The sequence below is a fragment of the Excalfactoria chinensis genome, chromosome 5 (genome assembly GCF_039878825.1).
Source record: "Excalfactoria chinensis isolate bCotChi1 chromosome 5, bCotChi1.hap2, whole genome shotgun sequence".
Lineage (NCBI taxonomy): Eukaryota > Metazoa > Chordata > Aves > Galliformes > Phasianidae > Excalfactoria > Excalfactoria chinensis.
The window spans coordinates 32,571,074-32,591,709 of record NC_092829.1 but is presented as its reverse complement, the minus strand read 5'-3'; the positions used below and the strand labels follow the sequence as shown (position 1 = coordinate 32,591,709).

The window sequence follows — 20,636 nt, the reverse complement described above, 5'->3', positions numbered from 1 at the left end:
TATTAAAAGAAGAACACATAAAAAAGAAATCAAGAACCATAAGCCTTTACATCATTTCAGAAAAGAAAAAATTCTTGTCTTCATTTTTCAAATACAAAATCAGTACTTACAGATCACTGTAAAAGCCTAAACAGTAAACAACACTGCTTCGCCAGCCTTTTGTCTTAGGTATTATCCAGTGCTATAATGCAGTCCTTTTCTGTGAGCTTTCTGCAAAGGGAGGTCAGTTCCACCCTTCAGCAGAGAACCACCTGATGTTATTTATTGACATTTATAAAGCATTCCTGCCTTGACCAACAATGCTTCTATAACATGAAAACACACAAATTGATTCCCTGAGCAAAGGTTTATCTGAATCACAAGTGCAAGTATGAAAGCACAAAGAAAAAAAATTATATCTAATTCAGACTCTTTCTAGGGGTCTTCCTTCCTATGTTTTCAAATACATAGGTATTGGTCAGTAGCAAGTTGAAAGCAAAAGGACACATTTTCTCTCTCAGTGCATGGTTACAGTGAGTGGAATTCAAGGCCAGATGATGTAAATGATTACACTCCATGGAGGTTCAAAAAGCAAGAAAGGTATGGAAGAAATCAACATTTCCTCATACACCCTTGACAAAAAAAATCCTTCATCCACAAACCAGTGGAATTTTGAAGATTATCTCCAGATGCTTGCACTACATGCATGGATTTCTCTAGTCATTAGCCACTGTTAGGATGAGAACCTGTGCTAGGTAACTCTACTCTTCACCACACAAACATACCTCTGTTTCCTGTTTAACATAGCAACGTGCTCTGTTGCTCTGTACAACATCATTATTTCTCAGGTTTCTCTAAGAGCATGGCACCTGGAGTGAAATTTCAGTGTCACATTCTCCACTCCCTTTTCAGAAAGACAGTTTCCAGTTTGAACACTGTGGCCTGTCTTTATTCTCAGTGATGGAAGCCGCTCATGCATTGGCTGTATTGATGACATTCTTCAGCTTTCTCCTTTGCAGAGCCAGGTTCAGGGTTTTGAAGAGAATGTCACTACTGTTCAGAACGTTGTAGCGATTCACTTCCACTAACCTGCTGAAATCATATGACTCAAAGGTGAAATTTAGTGTACGGTAAGGAGAATCTTTGGTCTCAATGACAAAGTCACCGAAGGATTTCTCATCTTCTGACTCACGTTTAACTCCTGCAGCAAGACAAAACAATATGCCAGCTGTAATAAGCTTGTGCTTTTATGTGAGGAGGATATCACAGTCAATTGCTCAGTTGAACCACAATTCTTTCCCTAAAGAAAGAAACACTTTCTTCCTCAGGGATTTCAACTCCTTTATAATCCAAAGTGCTTGGAAGCTGAAGGCTAAGCTCCTTACCTGGACTTTTGTATTTCTGGAAGGTGTCATTGACCAATGGGAAGTGAAGCACAATGGGAGCCTTTGGATTATCATCATCCACAAACACATAACATTCTTTGGGCTTCTTCTCATCTTCCTCACTCACTTTGATTTTTGGAAAAGGTATTTCTCGCTCCTCACAATATTGCTGAGTCAGCTCTAAAACCTGTTGTCAAAGAAATAGAATCATTCTGATAGAATAGCAGCCAACTGCTACAACTGTAATTACAGTCTTCAAAGGCAGAGGCTCTTTCACAAAATAAGTGACAGAAATCCATCTTCCAGGCTGCACAAAGCAATTTCTACGGCTGATGATACAGAAGAAGAATAGAACTAAAACTGTTACCAAACATCAACAGTTTGCAGATGAAACTCTTTTTATGTATATCCAGAGTAGTAAAGCATAACTCCTCTGCACTTAAAAAATAAGCATCTGTATGTACAGGAAAACTTGTTTGCATGAACAAAGTCACCAACTGCAACAAGAATCTTATGAACTAAGCAAATATTCTTACTTTAGGTAACATGATAAACTTCTGAATTGAATTGCGTGGTTGTCATCTCCTCATGATTGAGAGTAAAAAGCACAGTACAACAGCACTTTAAAGTTGTGAGGATTCATTTTAACACAGACTTTCAGCAGTGCTTGCATTCAACATCAACTGATCTGCTGTCATCGTGAACATGATTCTGCACTCTTATCTTCCTGTAATAGTACTGCGTCTCTTACCTCAAACGGAGCTTCCCAGGAAAAATTGAATGACAAAATAACATCCACATCCCTCTCTGGTTGAAGTACCAGCGGAAAGGGAGAGTTGATAGAAAAGCCACCATCCACTAAATATAAGTTCTCTTCCATGGGGCTCAGCTGGTTGGGAAACGCATCCAGATGAGTGCCTGGAAGACACTCCAAGTAACACAAGTAACTATAATGCTATGTTACACACCACTGACTATAAACAACATAGAATACTAGAAGAAAAAGTAAGAAAAAAAACAAACAAACACATAACGTACTGAGACTGGCTCATGAAAATCTGATAACGATCTTGCCTCATATGACAGAATATGACAGTGGATCAAATTTCTGCTTTGACATAAGCAGTGATAATTTCCCTGACTTCAATGGGACAAAGTCAGTCTTTCTTACATTCTGAAACATTGCCCGTTACAGAACATTAACATCCTATCTTACATCCCAGACACATATGGGTTCGTTTACCTCTCCAAACCACAAATTCCTTGACTTTAACATAATCTTTATGAAGATATAATCCATGCATGAAGTTGAAGGTCTCTCCACACGTGACTCGGGACTTGAAGAAATCCTGGAAGATTTGCAACAAGGGGCCCCCAGGTACAATCAAGCGAGTCTTCAGCCGTGTTGGATCTCGGAAATGAAATCTTCTGCAGTCATCTACAGAAGCCACAAAGGGTACAGAATGCATTGCAAATGCTCACGCAGCTCCATCATTTCAATCAGACCTCTTTTCTACAAAGCTTAACCACTTGTCCTAAGGCTGACATTGTCCTTTAATTAAAAAGTATCGTAATTAAATTTAAATCTGCTTTATTTTCTGAAAACTTATCCTTCTCCTCTTTTGAGGCTGTATAGCTTTTGTCTTTCTTTTCTCATTATTAAGACCCCCTGAACTGCAAAACATGCTCAGCCATCTCCCATGCTAGACAAAGTTTATAGCCAAGGTCAGATTTAAAAATTAAAATTAAAAATAGAAAAAAGAATACAGAGTAAAAAAAACTACCATTATTCTCCATGTGTGGTAGTATGGATTAATACACAGAACAAAAGGAAATGCTAGTCTTCAAAACAACATGCAGGACATTTTTGAGTCACATTATTTTTTTTTTACAGTCACTCCAAAACCAGGAATCTTCAGAAAAACCCAACAATTTCAAAGATTGTTCTCACCTATGACTTTGATAACATCTTTGAATGGATCTAGAAAGCTCAGTCCTATACCAACCACTTTCAAGCAGATATCATCTAAGCTTGCAGCAAAGGCACTGCCCCACATTCCTGCAGGAGAAATGAATAACACTTCAATAATTAAAAGGCTTATAAAAGGCTTGTAACTCAGCTGCCATCTGCCAAGGAGAGGGCTGCCATTTGACCCCCACTATTCAGTAAATACAGAAACTTCCATGAAAGAGAAGCTCTTCTCTGAGAAAAGATGCAAAGAGAATGAAAAGATCTAAGGAAGTTTTTGACAGTTAGGATCAACAGTAGACTGGGTAGAGAGATGTGAGTAGCTATAAGAGACTTAGTGCCTAGTTTCCTATGCAAACCTACTGAGACAGATCACCATGGTATTCGGAGCAGACTCCAAGCAAAATTGAACAGGCAAAGAAGTTCTGTATATCATCAACATGAGAATGTCCGATCAGAGCAGCAGCTTTTAGAAAGCTTTAAGAGCTTTGCTGGGCCTTAAGATCTTTTGAACCAACAGAAGAATTCCAGCTTCAAGCAACTACTATTGTGTTCCAAAGTTATGGAAAGAAAATACTTCTGGCACGTTAGCTTTACTTCTTCTATTTTATTTTATTTTTTTTCCAAATCAGACAAAAACACGACATCAGAAATTCAAATCTTTGTGTTCCTGACTGGGATTTCAATAAAATAATATCTTTGTATACAGACTGTCACTGCCTGCCAGTAGACATCCTCAAGGAGAAATGCTTCAAACAGGATACAGTCCTTCAATGCAAAGCCTGTAAGGACACCTATGATCACAACAAAGGGAAGTTGGAGACCCCAGCCTAACAAGTCCTATAGAATTCACTAACAGCAGCATTTCTAGCAACTAATCTGATTTTGCCTCATCTCCTGCACTGAACTTATAAGGGGCATAGCATGATTGAATCGATTTGTTACTCAGGCAAACCCAGTCGCTAGTTCTAGGAAAACAGCTCCACAACACTTACAGGCAAGTATGCAGTAAGTGCAAAGAAACCTTGGAAAAGAACAACATTATGTAAAATGAAGATATTTGTAAGCACAGGATAACTCATTTCAACTTTGAGGAAAGCAGTAGCCCTCTATGACCATCCCCACCATGCCCTGCCTGCCCTTGATTTTCATCTGCAGTAATTTATTCCCACAAGAATTTCATTTTATCTGGGGGAAACAATCTCTGCTTACCACATACATCCTGCTTAGCAACATGTCAGCTCTCAGCTTATCACCAAACGTTAAACTAATACTCCAAACACTTCATCCTGTTCAGGTTCTGAAAAGTATTCTACCCAAGCAAACTTAAGAGGCATTTTTAATAACATAGAATATAAAGCTGACAGAAAGCAAACAATTTTCTGCCAAACAGATATCACCCATTAAATAAATATCATAGATAAGGAATAGAAAAGATGTTAATGGGATGAAGTAGCATGTTACAGCGGAGAATGTTAGCTCCTATAAGTACAAATATAAAAGTAATGGGACACCATTGCTTTTATCTGTTTTCACAAGTAGGAATATAGGACTATAATACTATAATATTAAACAGTGCCTAAACCTGTGGAGAAGAATTTGACATTTTCCCCCCTTCAGATTTTTAGGAAGAGATCAAAATTTAAAAGTTGATGAGTTCTAGAAGTTTTATTCACTGCTGTAAAGTTCATACCTTGTAGAAAACAGATTCTGGGCTCTGGATGTTTCTGGATGAGCCTTCCCATGAAGAACTCACTGTCAAAGTCTTCCGTTCGGACAAAAGCCCCGTATTTGCGAAACCCAACTTCGTAGGGAGTAAACTCACACCATTCTAAGAAAGAGCCAACAGATCAATGAGGACTTGCTCACCTCTGAGTAAACATACATATAAACACTTTACTACTGAAATTAATGTTCACCCAGATTGGAGGAGGGGGGAGGGGAATCTAGCTCCACTTCTTTTACTATCACTGCGGTTTTCCCTGTTACTCTTTCCAGTGACCCTCCATATTAGATAAATATCATTAATATAAACTCTTGTCCAGAGTTTCATTGACTCAAAACAACCTCCTTTCTTCCTAGTTTCAGGAAAATATATATATATTATAATTATAATTATAATTATATATAATATAAATATTTCACTCCATCTTGACTTTGTTACTACAGAAATATCCTTCCTATTTCAACTCTACTCTAAACCTTTTTCATCACATCTAAGGGAAACTACTTCACTCTTCTCAGTTTTGCTCACTATTTGCCATCAACTTTTAAAGTGTTAATTTCACATCTTCTGACCCCGTTAGGCTTCCCTGAGTTGTCTGCACACTGAAATGACCCTCATGCTCGAAAGCTTTCAAAAAATATTTACAAGTGAAATTCATTGTTCTTCAAGTTCTGCTTTAAATTTTTTCTTCACACATACACATCTCTCCCCAGAACAAAAGAATAACAATGGAAAAATAAAAGGTGAATAGTGGTACACAGGTATATATAAGCACTGATGTCCTTATCTCTTTACATCTACAAGTTCTTGATGTCTCACATTTGAAAGTTAGAAGTGATTAGGACTGGAGCTGCACAGGTGAATTGAATTTATGGACTTTAGCAAGCCAAAATAAAGCTTCTATGTTCATACCTGCAAAATCACCACTGCTAATATTGGGTCTCACATTGACAGCTGCATAGATAGGATAAGGGTTCTGGGCCCATTTCACTGCTTCTTGCTGATCAGACAGCCTTGATGAATCTTCCTGGGTACAAGCAAGGTAGAAGAAATACACTAAGATAAATTCTATCCTCACACTTGAAGAATTTGAAGCTGTTTCTTAGCATGAAGCAATAGTGCTAATTCGAAGTCCTCTTTCCTCCTTCTGTCTACGCACATGGTTAGGTTTTGTCAGGATATTTAGAATGCCAGGTATTACTACCAAGCTAATTACTCCTCTGATTTCAATTAGTATAGTGAATACTGCATTGTGAAACAGTTTTGCAAAACCAACACCAACATTCTTTCAGGCTTAACACATCCAATACAAAAGCTATTAGTTTAACAAGTTATTCCAAACATACATTCGATTTTTCTATAGTGCTAATATATAAAGCTACATAATTCTTCGCCAAAAAAATGTGCTGGAAAAACTGAGGCAAACAGAAGCAAGAACTCCCTACAAAGCTGGAGAGAATCTAGTTTCTTGACACTTAACACATAGGTCTGCAAAGGGCCCAACTAGAAGACAAACATCCAAGCTAACTCTTTTACCTTCTGTTGTAAGAAATACTCCACAATAAGGCCCCACAAGTCTGTGAAGGAAACTTTCCGTCCACTATTCTCCATTGCACTCAGCTCCTGGAAATAGTATTTCAGTCGTTCTGGGGAAAATGCCCCTCCTTTGCTGCTGGATACAGCCCTCTGAGCTCTGCTAATTGCATCTTGAAGGTCCTTCTGTGACCAGTTCGGGTCTTGATATAACGTTGATAAACACCTGAAAATACCTACGTTAAATATCACTGGTAAAAATGGCCTTTATGTAAGCAAAGAATTTTAGCTAGATATTATTACTTCTGTGAGTAAAACTTACTCCTTGGCTTGAGAAGACTAGCTAAAAGATCATCAAGAGATAGAAATAATGGATCTTCATGCTTTAACATGCTGAAAACCTTGAGACCTGGCAGCTTCACCCTAATTGCTAACCTACCTTTCATAGATGTTGTGAACATCAGACGTTAGCGTATATGTTCTTAAACATGAGTTAACTCCAGTCCATAACAACCCTGAGCAACTAGCAGACAGCAAGACTGCTATTGCATACAGCAATGAAGGCCATAACCTTTATCAAAACATAGGTCTCGTTAAAACGATAAACTAGTTTGTGTGCTTGATTAGCAGATAACTAAATTTGTTTCTAAGTCTGGCTTTGAATCAGAAGGTGTGGACCAGATCAAGAGGTTAGTGCAAGAATACCACATAAATCAGCACTATTGCACAAAGCTCAAGAAGGGAATATTATTGTCAGTTTGCACATAGTGCTGGAAGGGGAGAGGATTATACTGTCAAGTTGCACAACTCCTCAGTGAAATCATTTTATGAAAACAATGTGTACCTATACAAAGGATGATTTCACTACGTACTCTAAGAACTAATCTACTAAAACATTCTAACCATGTCTGACACCTCAGCACACTGCTCCAGACTACTAAAGCCAGCACTATCCCCCTACACAGCTGCATATACCATTTTGGAAGGTAGGAACATAGTGGTCTGCACAGATGTGTTTCCAGACTTGAAGCATCTTTGTTACCTTCCTGTCAACAGCAAGCAAGTAGGGAAATCTTTTGAAATCAGGCTCCTGAGAGAACACACAGCCGTTTTATCAAGGTAATAATTTCAAATACTCTATTGCCATGCTTGCAGATCAGTAGATTTATAAATATAGCCAATAGCCGTATGGGTCAGAAGTGATAATAGATTTTAGGACGATTTTAGGATTGATAACAGAATTCTCAGGTGGGATCTGATGAAATATTTAGCTTCATTGTCTACAGATGGCAAAATTCTACAGATGACTACAGTTCTGGACTAATTTACTGCTTTACTGCATAAACTCTAACACATTCAACTAAGTTTCTGGAATCAGCACTGCACACAGCTTACCAAGTAGAGCCAGAAATCCCACTCAAATACATTGCAGCATCCAGAAGGCCCAGCTGCTGAAGGCCGGCTAGGCTGCCATAGAATGATGTCAGTGCTCTCATCCCACCTCCAGACCCCAGTACTGCTACAACTGGAACCTGCAGCCAGCAAATGCAGGAGTCAGTCACAAGCTTTTGAACTGCCAGTAAATCATCAGCTAAACAGAACTAATCCTATTATATCTTAATAATATCTTCTTACATTAATTTCAGGTTTGATTTCAATCAGCACTTTGTGTTGTAATTCAAATATATTGTTTACTATAAAAACAGCAGCAATTCCAGCAACAGTGACTTACTGAAATTGTTACATATATTACCACACATTTACTTGCATGCCACAAAATACACTCTAGAATAAGAAAAAAAATAAAAGGGTACCATTTCTCATAAGAGCACCTGAAGTTCACAGAACAATGATTCCAGACTTCAGAAACTGAAAAATTGCAGAGATCTCCCATGGTAACTGTGAGCCACACTGTGTTGGTTACAGGCAAAGAATCCTACACACCTTGCTAACTACTAGCAAAGCACGAAGGATTTTTATCAGTTTCTCACTGTGCTCAATACCTCATCTCTCTGGGGGGACTGCTTTAAGTTAAGAACCTTCTTCAGTGCTTCAGCAACTTTTTTCTTCCTTTTGTCCACAAAATCTCTCTCTTCTTTACAGAGGTCAAAACCCAGTCGTACATCTAGATCCCAAGTGCTGAAATAGAAATTAAGGAAACAAAAAAACCCACAAAGTTTTCAAAGGTTTGTAATTTCCAAGGAAAAGTGATCTCTGGAAGTATATTCTAAGTGGTGATCTGAGTCACTGGATCAAACTATTAGATGACTGTCACTTGAAAAGTTGCCTGTAATATGTAAGACCAGCTATTTCTAACAAGATTATTTGGAATTAAAAATGAAACACCTCTCTGCAGTATTTCTTCCTTAGTGCCCAATTACGCAATCTGTGTCAAGCAATCATTCAGCCTAAGCGTGAGGAATTTCACAGAAAGGAAGAAAAAATTCTCAGTGGTTGAAGAAAGATCATATAAGGAGCAACTGAGATCATGTCATTAATGTGAAGGAAGATATAAAGAGAGAGTAATTGTAAAACAAATGCCTGAACACCCTGCACCCATCCCAGCTCTTCACACTCTGAGCTGCCCTCTCCTATTTGTCAGCACAGCACCACGTGTATTCTGGGAATTATCTGCAGCTATCAAAGTTATGTAATGTTTAGAACATCAGCTAACCATATATTATGAGTTTAAGTTGTAAAAAACCAGAAAATTTTGCTCCAGTTTCAGCAGAACTGAAACCAATCTCCGAGGAAGTACCTTCATAAAGGATAATCATATGCCAAAAGAAAAACAACCTTCTTTAGTCTGTCTCAAGAGATGCATTGAGACAGGGGCACTTCCCGGAGCAGCAGGCACAGTCCTTCACTATAAGAATAAAGCTCTTCTCTCATTTTAAACATCACCGAATTTCCCACTCACCTCTCTTCAGCTTTCAAACTTATATCCAAATTTTCTCCCTGTAAAAACAGAACAAATACTGCAATTGATAACAACTTCATAGGTGGTACTACTAACTATAAGTTATTACATCAGCATTGCTACCAGATACTAACAGGAACAGCACTCTCACCCACATCTGTGGAACATTTTTATCTTCAATCTATTTCAGACATTTTCAGTTGTCGCCACGGCAAACCAACATGTTTTCACTCTGTTCTCTAAGCATATTCATTTCTTCTACAAGCCTCTCTTGCTTTTCTCCTCTGATATTTCAGACATTTCTACTAACTTTGTTTTTGCAAGACCCATTCATGAAAATATATTTTTTAAAGAGCTTCACTGAGCTTGCTATATTGTTCTTGAGCTACAAGAAAACAGCACTCCTAAGAATCACAGTTAACTTTTGAAATGCCTGTAGGAGAAGGGCAACATCTGAAGCATGTTAAAAAACAAAAATCGTTCACATTACCTCTCCCAGAGAAACAACTCTATCAACTTTTTTTCCAATTGGAAGGGAATGAAGTGGCACAGTCCCCCGTCCTAGAACTGTAGAATGCTTTTCAACATTAGGATTCGTTCCGTCCTAATCAGAAACAAAATGCCATTTGAGCTCTCCAGAACAATTGTTAATGGTATGACTGCTCTTGACATCTGTGCATACCTGACCAGTAGATCCAAAACTGACATCCCTTGACATCTAAAGATGCCTGACCTTCTTATGATGAAATTGAGGATCTTGAATCTACGTTTAAAGGCTTTTGCATGGACTGGAGATGCTGGTTTCAGGGTGAGTTTCCTTAAAAGTGTATATAAACTTTGTAGCAGTCAGCATAGCTGCTTACCTGTAGGAAAGGTACGGTTTGTTCCAGTTCCACTTGTAGTTCTGGATGCATTTCTTTGTCCACATGAAAGACAAAGGAGGTTCCACGATCCTCCTCACTGTCCAGACTCCAAGGAATACACAACTGCTTCTGATATGCCCCTGGAACAGACAGCTTGACCTCACAGTTACCTGTGTGTTAAAATAATTAGTTCAGACTTCAGAATCCATTTATTTAAATGTTCCAAATTAGATACTTTTATTAAATGTAGTTGAGATTGGAAAACAGAAGCAAAGACTCAAAATCTCTCTCAGAAGGCACCCAATGGAAGTGACTAAATATTATTCAGCGTTTATTTCTAATACTAAATTAACTTAAAAAGTCACTTTTGCAATCAGTAAGTAAAAATGCACTATAAAGACAGAATCAAGTGTCCTCTCTCTCCCAGGGAAGAAACATGCCGAAAAGAAGGTAATCCTTAAACCCTGAAGGCAATCATACCTTGCTGTTTCTCTTTCACTTTTCCCTCTTTGTTCAGAGTGCCTTGGAGCGACAAACAAGGATGGACCTACAAAAAGAAGAAATCAGCTCTGGTTACAAGGTCTGAATTCTCTTTCTAGGTGAAGCTTAATCCATCCGCAACTGTAGGAATCAGTTTTACAAGTGCAATATATCAAAAAAGATATTAGGGATTACACTAATCGCCCAAATATAAAGTGAGTACAGTTTCAACAGAAACAGATAATTTATTCGTTTCAGAACCAAAAGCGTTCTTCCTATTTTGTTTCTTTGCAACCTGCACTTCATATGGGCAAGTTCACCTTTTCTTTCGCCTCTCTTTAAATGCATGTGTGAGTATGCACTCAGAATCTGTTCAGAGCCTAGAAATCAGTTCATAAATTCAGCCATGACTTTCCGTACCAGATGATCCATGCTCTCAAGAAACTTAGTCCCTTGCACCAACCAGTGATCAGCCTCCCTTCTAGAACAGCCAGAGATATTTAGTCAGTCATAGCCGCTCACAAAGATAGGAAATTTTTCCACAGCTTGAACAGAGGACTGATTTGCAGAGGTAAGTATGAATACAAGGGGTTCTCTACTGTGAAGTGTTCTGCAGAATTGTACCACTATAAACAAGATTTTTTTTTTTTTTTTTTTTCATGAATAAAGGTTAAAACTCTTCCTTTTGACAATAACAGAAGTTTCCATTCTTTTTTTTCTTATTAATTTTTAAAAAATCATCATTTGAGTCTCTTTGCTTTGGGGAAAAGAGATGTATTTTTAACATATAGTCTGATTTATTTTTTTTAAAGCTTGTTTTCCTCAAGAGAACAGAAAAATATCACAAGGGTTATCGCCTGCTTAAAAATGGCACTGAAAAAAATCCTAGAAGTGTTAAGGAGGAAGGCTGTACCCAGCCAGCATCCAGGCTAGAAAACTCAGGACCATCCAGAAGATTCACCAGCCTTCCAAAAACACCTTTATGTCTTTTAAATAGTCTCACTTGGTACGGTGGGGGGAGAGAAACTGTGAGTTAGTTTAAAGTTTCAAAAACTTAAATCTCAGTACGTATATAACTGACTTGTGTACTCACCACAAGTACTCCGTTGGTCAATACCTCTGTAGGAGCATCTGAGCTGTGAAAGGAAGAGATTGAATGCACATGAATTTTGGTTTTAGTTTGCATTAACCTACGTTTCAAGCTACCTGTCTAGATAAAAATAGGAAAAAAAGGTCCTTGATGCAGGAGATATAAGCAAACTAGTTTGACACTATTTTCTGTTACAGAGCAATAGGAGAAATTACTGAAAGAAATTCCTCTGCCACTATAAGCATGCTATTGTTTGAAAACCTAAAGATTAACTGAGATTAGATAGACTGCCACACATCTAATCTTGCAATATAAACATACATATACTTTAAGAACGGAAACTTTTCAATCCTAACTGATTTAGCTCATGAAAAAAGAATGTTGAAGTACCTTCCTTTGCAGTGCTGCTATTCCCATAAAGTAGATTTTTATTTATTTATTTATTTTAAGTTCTTCTTTGGTTTCAACACATGTTGGTGGCTGCACTTTAAGGACATTTGCTGTCAGCCACTGGTGATCGACTTAAGCAACAGAGAGAAGTACTGTGCATTAGCCTTTATATGAACAAGCCTATGCTGCACACAAAAAGCAACAGAAATCACCTCTCAAGAGTACAGGTCCATTTAGCTCCTCAGGTAAGACTCACCATTTCTCCAAATAGAACTCTACGTCCAGTTCTTCATTATCCTTTAAAAATAGAAGTGTGACCCTTAAATACAATTAAGACAAGCTTTCCCAAGAAATTAAGTTTTTTCTCCTTTTACAGATTCTGCCTTTTTCATTGTTGTTGCTCTTTTAAACATACTTCTTCTTCCAGGCATTTCTTATATTAAACATAGACATGTGTGATCATGAGACGAATGAGTGTTGGCTCCTAGATCCATTACTTCACTAATCAAAAACCACTTATCTGGCTCAAGTACCACTGCAGTTCAGCCTCTGAAAACAGCACCTTCAAGAGACTTCCTTTTCCCTCCTGTTTATTTTTAATTCTTTATACCCAAAGCTCAATGCTGCCTTTCTTTTGTCTTGTATAGACTTTGACTCAGCAATCTTTTCCCATCACAGCAGGCAATAAATGGTTGACCAAGATCAGCTTTCAAAATAACTAAGCAGAAGTCAACTTGAGCAAACCTCAACTTCTGATTGTACCAACAGCTCTGAGGCCAGATTTTTCAAGAAACCTGTAATCTAGATCTATCATAGGAACGTGTTTGAAGCAGCGTCAAAAGAGTTCAGGTTGGTGACATGACTTTACCTATGTGAAACAAGCTGGCATATTGCAAGGCTATAAACAAACCCATAGGGACTGAGAGCAGCTGACAGGCATCAGTGTCAGGCACTCCCTCTGCTTTTGGTTTTGAATGAACTATTAAAGCAAGCCAACACACAACGACAGATGGTTCAACCAGCTCCACTGAGTATATTCCTTACCTTGGCAGCACTGTGGATTTGATACTGGAATGTTCCATTCCACTCTGGGTTACAATGTAATTGTACATCATCCTGTATATAAGCTTTTGAGTTACTAGACACAGAAGTAACCTTTGAAGCAATAAACCTTACTGCAAACAGACAATGATCAAATAAATAAGGTAGTCTGCAGCTCACAAAAGTACTGCAGACTGTGAATTCAGTTCATTTTAAGCCTAGCTTGTGCCCCTTTTGCATATTAAGAAAAAGCCAAAACCTACAAAGGTGTTTCAACAGCTTCTGTGAAACAGCAGCCATCCCAAGTTTTGTTTAGTGTAGCACCCCAACGACTGTGGAATCCACATTAAAAAAAAATAAATCACCAAAACATCTCAGATGACAGTAAGACCATATATAATACCATCATCTGTTGATATATTTTCCCCTTCTGGCTTCTGCAACAGGCAGATAAACAAGCATGCACTGCCTCACTCCAGTAATATGAGCTGCAGCTATTCAGAGCTGAGGACTAACCTTTGGGTTCAACTTGAAAGTGCGCAGCAGGGGCTGACCCAGCTTCATGCCTCCTACATCAAATACAATGGAGGTGAGTTCATCACTGACTAGGACATCCTTGTCGTAGAGGGTCAATTCCAGAATGTTCTAAAACCAAACAGACTCAAGTGAAGACAGAGAGCCACTTCTGTGAACTTCAGTAGGTGTAAACAATAGACATTTTATAAATTAATCAGTACCCCATACCTTTTCCTTCTCTGAAGGGAATTCACCACTTCCAGCAGGACTTAAAGAATAACTAAGCACAAAGCTTCTGTTTGGCAGTGCTTATTTCTGAACAGTGGCATCATGCTAAAACCAATACCTTCAAAAACTGTCAGAGTCTACTTATGAGAACCAGTGCTGTCAGTCTGAAAGCTTTGTTCAGCTCAGACAGCAGAAGTACTGTCTATATTGCTTCGATCATAGGACTCAATGAAATAAGTGACAGAGTGATTTGAACTTGGAGTCTTAAACAACAGTCAGTATAAGGTAAGCAGAGCTACAAGAAGGCAACAGCTGCCATGTGAAAGTACAAACAACCTTGGAAAATCGCATTATCAGGAAATTTCCATCAGCTTTCTCAGATACTGTTGTAACTTCCCTTTCTTGAGTTTTATCACAAAGTCATTTAAGGCACATTCTAGCTGCTATTTGGAAAAGATGGTGGTTACTACCAGATGGATATTACAGTTTTTGGTACCACTGAAGATGACCATCACCACATATCTCCCTCTGCTTTTGAGGGTAATGAAGATCCCTGGTTTTGAATGAACTACTAAAGCAAGCCAACACACAACTTCAGATAGTTCAACCAGCTTCACCAATTATGTTCCTTACCTTGACAGCACTGTGGATTCGATACTGGAATGTTTCATTCCACTCTGGGTTATCAGAGTTGTCAACAACCTGAGTTCGGGAGACATGGGGAGATGCAGTGGGCAGTTTCAGTTCCACATAGCAGTCTGCCTTCGACACTAGAGCAGAGAGTTCAGAGACACAACAAAAGTATGTTACTCAATCTCGACCTTTCCCATGAGCTCTTCAGTTTCTTGATTGCACTGCATCAGAATAAAGATGTGCAAAATCAAGATGTGACTTGTAGTTCAAATACTTTGAAGTTCACAGTTTTAAACAGCAGTAGATTGTTAAATGTAAGTAATATGTTAAGTGTCAGTATTTCTCTTCCTCATCCATTCAAACCATAAAGCTTTTAATTTATTTTCAGAAAAGGAGCGTTGATACCAGGACCAAGGCGAAACCATTTCCTTGCTGTCTCAATCCTGTTAATTTAATATGACCTTTAAAAACTTCCTTCTGTTCCTTCTACCCTATGAAACATGACTTATCATATTATAATATTACAATATATTTAATTACATAATTTTTCGAGTTTTGCTTTGCAACAGGAAACCAGTAGTGGTACCACACCAAGGAACAAGGCAGCTACAGTAGAAAAGGAGTTAAGATAACTCCTTTATGGCTATCTCATTTTCTGAACTTTCTACAGCTACTACCAGACCACATTATTTGTTTGGCTTCAGTCACATAACTACATTCTTTAGAAGAACCACAGAAAGACTGAGGCTGGGAGGGACCTCTGAAGTCATCTTTTCTGCACTCTGCTGAAGCAGGGTCTCTTAGATTGCCTAAGACCATCTTCAGTATTGAATACCCTAAAGGATGGAGATTTCAAAGCCTCTCTGCGTAACCTGTGTCTGTGCTCAGTCACACTCAATTACAAAAAAAAAACAAAAAAACAAAACAAAACAAAAAAAAAAAACACCACCACAAAAAGCTTTTCCTTATGTTCAGGTGGAACATAATGTGTTTGTTCATGCCCACTGCCTCTTTGTTTTGTCACTGGGAACCACTGAAAGAGTCCTGCTCCATCTTCCTAACACTCTCCTTTCAGATACTTGTACACAATTATAAGATCACCCTGAGCCTTCTCTTCCAGCTCTCCCAGACTTCCTCATCAGAGAGATGCTCCAATCCATTAGTCATAGTGGCCCATCATTAGACTTCAGTATTTATATCTCTCTCATAGGTCAGCACTGGACCCAACACTCTAGTGTGGCTTCACCAGTACTGAGTACAGTGGAAGGATCATACCCTTGACCTGCTGGCACCTCCTAACACAGCTAAGGATACCATCAGCCCTCTTAGTGGCAAGGGCACACGGCTGACACCTGTTCAACTTGTTTACTGCCAAACTGCTTTCCAGCCAATTCACCCCCAAAACATATCGGTGACTGTGTCATTCAGATGAATGACAGAAAACAATGCTAACAAATTCTAGCTTCCAGTTCTTTAATTTTTTAAGTGCAAATTTGCTTCTTCTGGGTGCAGGAAGACAGTTCAGCAGTGGAAAGGGTAACATTTCCCATAACCTGAGTGCTGAACTCAGACAAAGAACACTGAGTAGGCCACAACAGGACATGCAAAAAAAGCAGAGAATAAACCTTACCAGGACTCACCTGGTTTTGTTCCATAAAGCAAAGGTGTTAATCTGTATCTTGGCCTCAGATTAAGCCTTTAAAATATAGGTAAGGCTTTACAATAGAAACCTTTGTTTAGATGCCAAGGCAATACAGTGCATAGGTAAAAAGAACCCATAACAATAATACCTGTGTTGCAGACGACTGCTGAACAAAGAATCTGTTATCTTGATCCCTTTACTAAATACTCACACAGATCTGTACCCTTGATGTTTCTTGCTCTGAGGACTTTTACTGTTAGGTTGTAGTAAGGGTGCTTCTCCCACTGAAAAGAAAGGAAGAACATGGGTCAGCATGTGCCTCAATTACAATACCTATTCTGTAACCACACTAATGACAATTTAGAAGAAAGGACCAGAAGAGCCAGACAAAAACAAACAATGAATGATTCAGTTTGGGAATAATACAAAGTATTTTTTTGTGTCCTGGAGGAAGGCTATAGGAGGCTAGAAGGCAACTCAGCTCCCTTTCAGCATGGCAATGAGCAATGTCTTAAGGTCCCCACAGACTTCAAACAATAATTCCCTGATTTAGGGTTTCCTCTAATTACAGGTCAATTTTTATTTACTTCATTAGCTCATTCCTTCTGCAGGGTAAAACGAAACTGGAAACTCCTCAAGTAATTTTAATAATGACTTGACTAGTTTGTTAAGAGGGCTTGCCAAGGACACATGCATGCTTGAGTAATAGCAGACATGGCAAGAATCTTAATAGCATTATCTGAGTATGTAGAAAGCATACGTTAACAATAAGGAAGAAAAAGACACTTCCTTGTGGAAACAAATTTCATGGCAGTTTGGACAAGAAAGAAAAACCTCAAATTGCTATTCATTGGGAATTGTTACTGGTATCAACACTATAAAAAGTGCACGTCACTTTACCAGCACTGATTGAAATGTAATCCTTGTTCGGGAAAGCATTCATACAGCTATTTTAGGCAGGTAATAATAGTTTCTAGATGGCCAGATGTGAAGAAGAATATATACCTGACTAAACCCTAGAAGATCATGAAGGAGGAGTGAGTGAATGGCAGGGGAAAATGACAGAAAATGGCTTGAAATGATTTGGTGCAGAGATTGGAAAAAAGCAATAGTATAAGGTTCATGAACAGAACATGAATTATGCCATTCAATTATGACATGAACCCAACCATAACAATAGCCAGCTAGACAAATCTTTTCTGTTCTTATGATGTTTTCCACAAGTGGTCACTAAGTCCGCAGTTATCATTTTCTACATGGTTAACTCGAGACCACAAAGTTTAATTTCATATAAACTAAGCATTCATTGACAACTATATTCCGTAGCATTCTTTGCTTACAACAAAATGCTACAGAGTGAAAAATGTTATATAAATACATTAGCTTTTGGCATCACTGATTAGGAAATAAAAATTAACAACGAACCCTCAACTGTCAAACTGCTCCTGAATGTTCCCCAACTAATAAATGGAATTGTACCATACTTGTTAGGCTGTTGCATACTTGTGCGCTTTCCCTTATATTTCTTTCTTACCACCTTAAGACATTTGGTAGCTTTTACAAAACGGGGCTTGAGCAACACAGAAAATCTAAGACACTCAGTACACTGAACTGCTTTGTACTGAGTGACACCCACTGTGAGCACCAAGGGTTAAATTTACATGCATAGCCTAACATTCTTCATAGCCAAGTGCCAAATAAAACTTAACAACATAATTTGAGCTTATTTGCCTATTGCCACTACTATCAGAGAGCTTTCATTTGCAACTCCAACACGTTCAAAATGTTGCCTATCCTCATCTCTTTCTGGCAAAAAGTTGTGACTTCACTGCTAATTTTATCCCAGGTTCTGCACCTCAGCTGCAGTTTCTTCATTTTTTAAGCCTTTCCCAATCACATTTATTTATTCCCAACCACAGGGCAGTTTCTCAGACAAAGTCTGCCCTCCTTTCTGCCTCCTCAAGCTATGGAAAGGACTACAGAAAGGAATACAAGATTCCACAGGTTACTCTCACTGACCCCCTACAGGTTCCACAACTCTTTAGGTTGCTGAGAGGCAAAGCTACACCCTCACTGCTGCCACCAATGCAATCTTCACTAACATAGTTTATCCCCCTGAATTCAGATGTTACCAGTAAAGGAAGCACAGAACTCCACCAAGATAGAACATGGTTTGTTTCACTGCACACCATCTGTCAACATAGTCACAAGTTCAGAAGTCCCTTTCCAAAGGTCTCTGACAACCATTTATTTGTAGCCAGCAATTACATCACTGAGGATATATTCCCCTCACTCAGACCATAATTTAAAGGCATATAAACGCAACAGTACCTTACTCTGCTATCAGTATGCCAGAACCTCCTATTTCACCTTTTATATTTAACTTTTAGCCAAGGTGTAGCAAGGCTGTAACACACCCTAAGATGAGCTTACAGAGCAATGAAGCACAACTATTCGAGAAACTATTAGGGAAGGTCAATCCAAACAAGTCTAGGAAAAGATAGGCAAGAAATGCACGTAGGCATTCAGTAAAAGACACAGGCAAGCAGCCAATTTCTAACTTGCAGTTCAATGATTTTTCAAAAATCATCCCTTTCTCAGAGTTCAGGAGACTGCTCCTGTAGCAAAAAAACCCTGAAATCCTTATGTGAAGGTATAAGACTAAATTCCCACTTTTAACCACTGTTTGTACTCTTCATCTAAACTGAGGGTGCTGATGCAGCAGCAAGGGACTGTAAAACAAGTTATCTTAGATGCAGGGCCTGCAAGTATTCTGTGCTGAACTCTGTAACGTTTGTTAAAGTGATTTGATTACACTGAATTTTCCAAGGCCAAATGCTGAGCTACTTCCCTCCTTGTCTTGATTACTTAATAGTCAGTGAGCAACATTTTATTTTATTTGTTTAACTTATTAAGCCAATATTACTTTGCTTATTTTGTAACTAACTAAATAACACACATCAGGTCAGCAAAATCATTTTCATCACAAAGCACATGGTAGAGCAGTGGCATACAGACAGCAAACCATCCTGTTACATTCAATGGTCACCTCAGTTTTAAGTTCCAGGTTTATAGTAGGAGAGGCAGGTAATATGATAGATCAGACTGTTTGAGCAAAGGCTCTTTCTCAAACAGCTGAGTGCAATTCAAAACTGAGGTTGTAAGGCCTTCCATCTCAGACAATAGAATGATCAATAAAAATCAGCTGAAGGACAAGCACATTGTAACCTAATTGTAACCACATTGTAATCTAATGTGATTGTACTGCATTATAAATTGATGGTGTAAGTCATCATTAATCCTTGTCTACCTCGAAGTATAAAGCCTGGTGAGATAAGGTAGATAAGAAAATGAAAGGGAAAAGTAATCAAGGATATTTCTCAAGAAAACACATAAGAACCCTTGTATCTCTACTGATGAGAAGCGTGACATGCAGGAGTTCCCCCCTGTGAAGTATCACCACATGTCCCCCAGAATCTAAGGAACCAAGAGATCAATGCCTGCATTGTTTCACTCAGACCACAGACTGAGTACAAAAGAAAATCGGAATCTACATCAGCATTGTAGTTAGCCAAATCTTTCCCCCAGTTATAAATTTTGTGATTGATCGCCACAAGGAGTAATTGCTACTGCATGCGTATGAAAAAAGTCATTGCCAAACAGATTAGGTAAGGAACACTGTCTGAAAGGCAGCGCTACAGCTTGTCTTACCCGACAGTGATAAAATCCACTCTCCTTTCTCTCCTTTCTTTGGAAAAGCACGGCTGCCAGAAAAGGCAGCACTCTGGGTGGAACTGAGCCCCGCAGCACCCCATGGAACATGGAAAAAAAAAATGGCCTGTTGTCTCAGAAGAAAATCTGACCAAAAAAAAAAGGTAATAGTAACAAAAAACAAACGCAGAAGAATCCCCAGGCGTCTGGCTGCGAAGAGTTGCTTACTTACTACAGGCTTGGTCTGAAGTTTCATACCGGACTGGGCTTCGTTCCAGCTGCAAAGCAGAGGTGTGGCCTGCACTTGTCAAACAGCCCAGTTCTAAGAGTCACTGGCAGGTTTTTCAGTGGTGGAAGATTGCAGCAAAGCAGCACTGGACACGGGAGCTCTGGCTAGGAAGAAGCATTGCTGCATTAAGGCTGTAATCTCAAAACTCCCATTGCAGACTTTCTTTTGGAGTTCCAGTGACCTTAGTTAGGAATTGTGCTGGAATTTGGAAAGAGTTTGAAACCATCCACAATCAAAGAAT

At 38.7% G+C, this 20,636-nt stretch overlaps 1 protein-coding gene across 1 annotated transcript; it reads right to left on the bottom strand.

The window, feature by feature from the left end:
* Positions 1-950: 950 nt before the first annotated feature.
* Positions 951-20,217, bottom strand: PLA2G4F (phospholipase A2 group IVF). The gene is made up of 20 exons (XM_072338307.1): positions 20,107-20,217; positions 16,607-16,679; positions 14,754-14,890; positions 13,893-14,021; positions 12,592-12,632; positions 11,949-11,991; positions 10,856-10,922; positions 10,376-10,545; positions 10,003-10,116; positions 9,513-9,550; positions 8,596-8,731; positions 7,988-8,124; positions 6,596-6,818; positions 5,972-6,086; positions 5,027-5,164; positions 3,316-3,423; positions 2,608-2,802; positions 2,116-2,282; positions 1,365-1,551; positions 951-1,180 (listed from the first exon to the last, which is right to left on the bottom strand). Exons 1-20 carry the CDS (start codon positions 20,215-20,217, stop codon positions 951-953), a joined length of 2,559 nt encoding a protein of 852 aa, XP_072194408.1.
* Between the last annotated feature and the right edge of the window lie 419 nt (positions 20,218-20,636).

Bases quoted from the DNA above. Each gene is read 5' to 3' on its own strand.
- PLA2G4F (XM_072338307.1), bottom strand. From the start codon at position 20,217: ATGTTCCATGGGGTGCTGCGGGGCTCAGTTCCACCCAGAGTGCTGCCT. The intron at 14,891-16,606 runs GTGAGTATTTAG...TCTCTGCTCTAG, and splicing joins CATCAAGGGTACAGATCTGT to TGTCGAAGGCAGACTGCTAT. The intron at 6,087-6,595 runs GTAAAAGAGTTA...GCTTGTACCCAG, and splicing joins AGTATTTCTTACAACAGAAG to GAAGATTCATCAAGGCTGTC.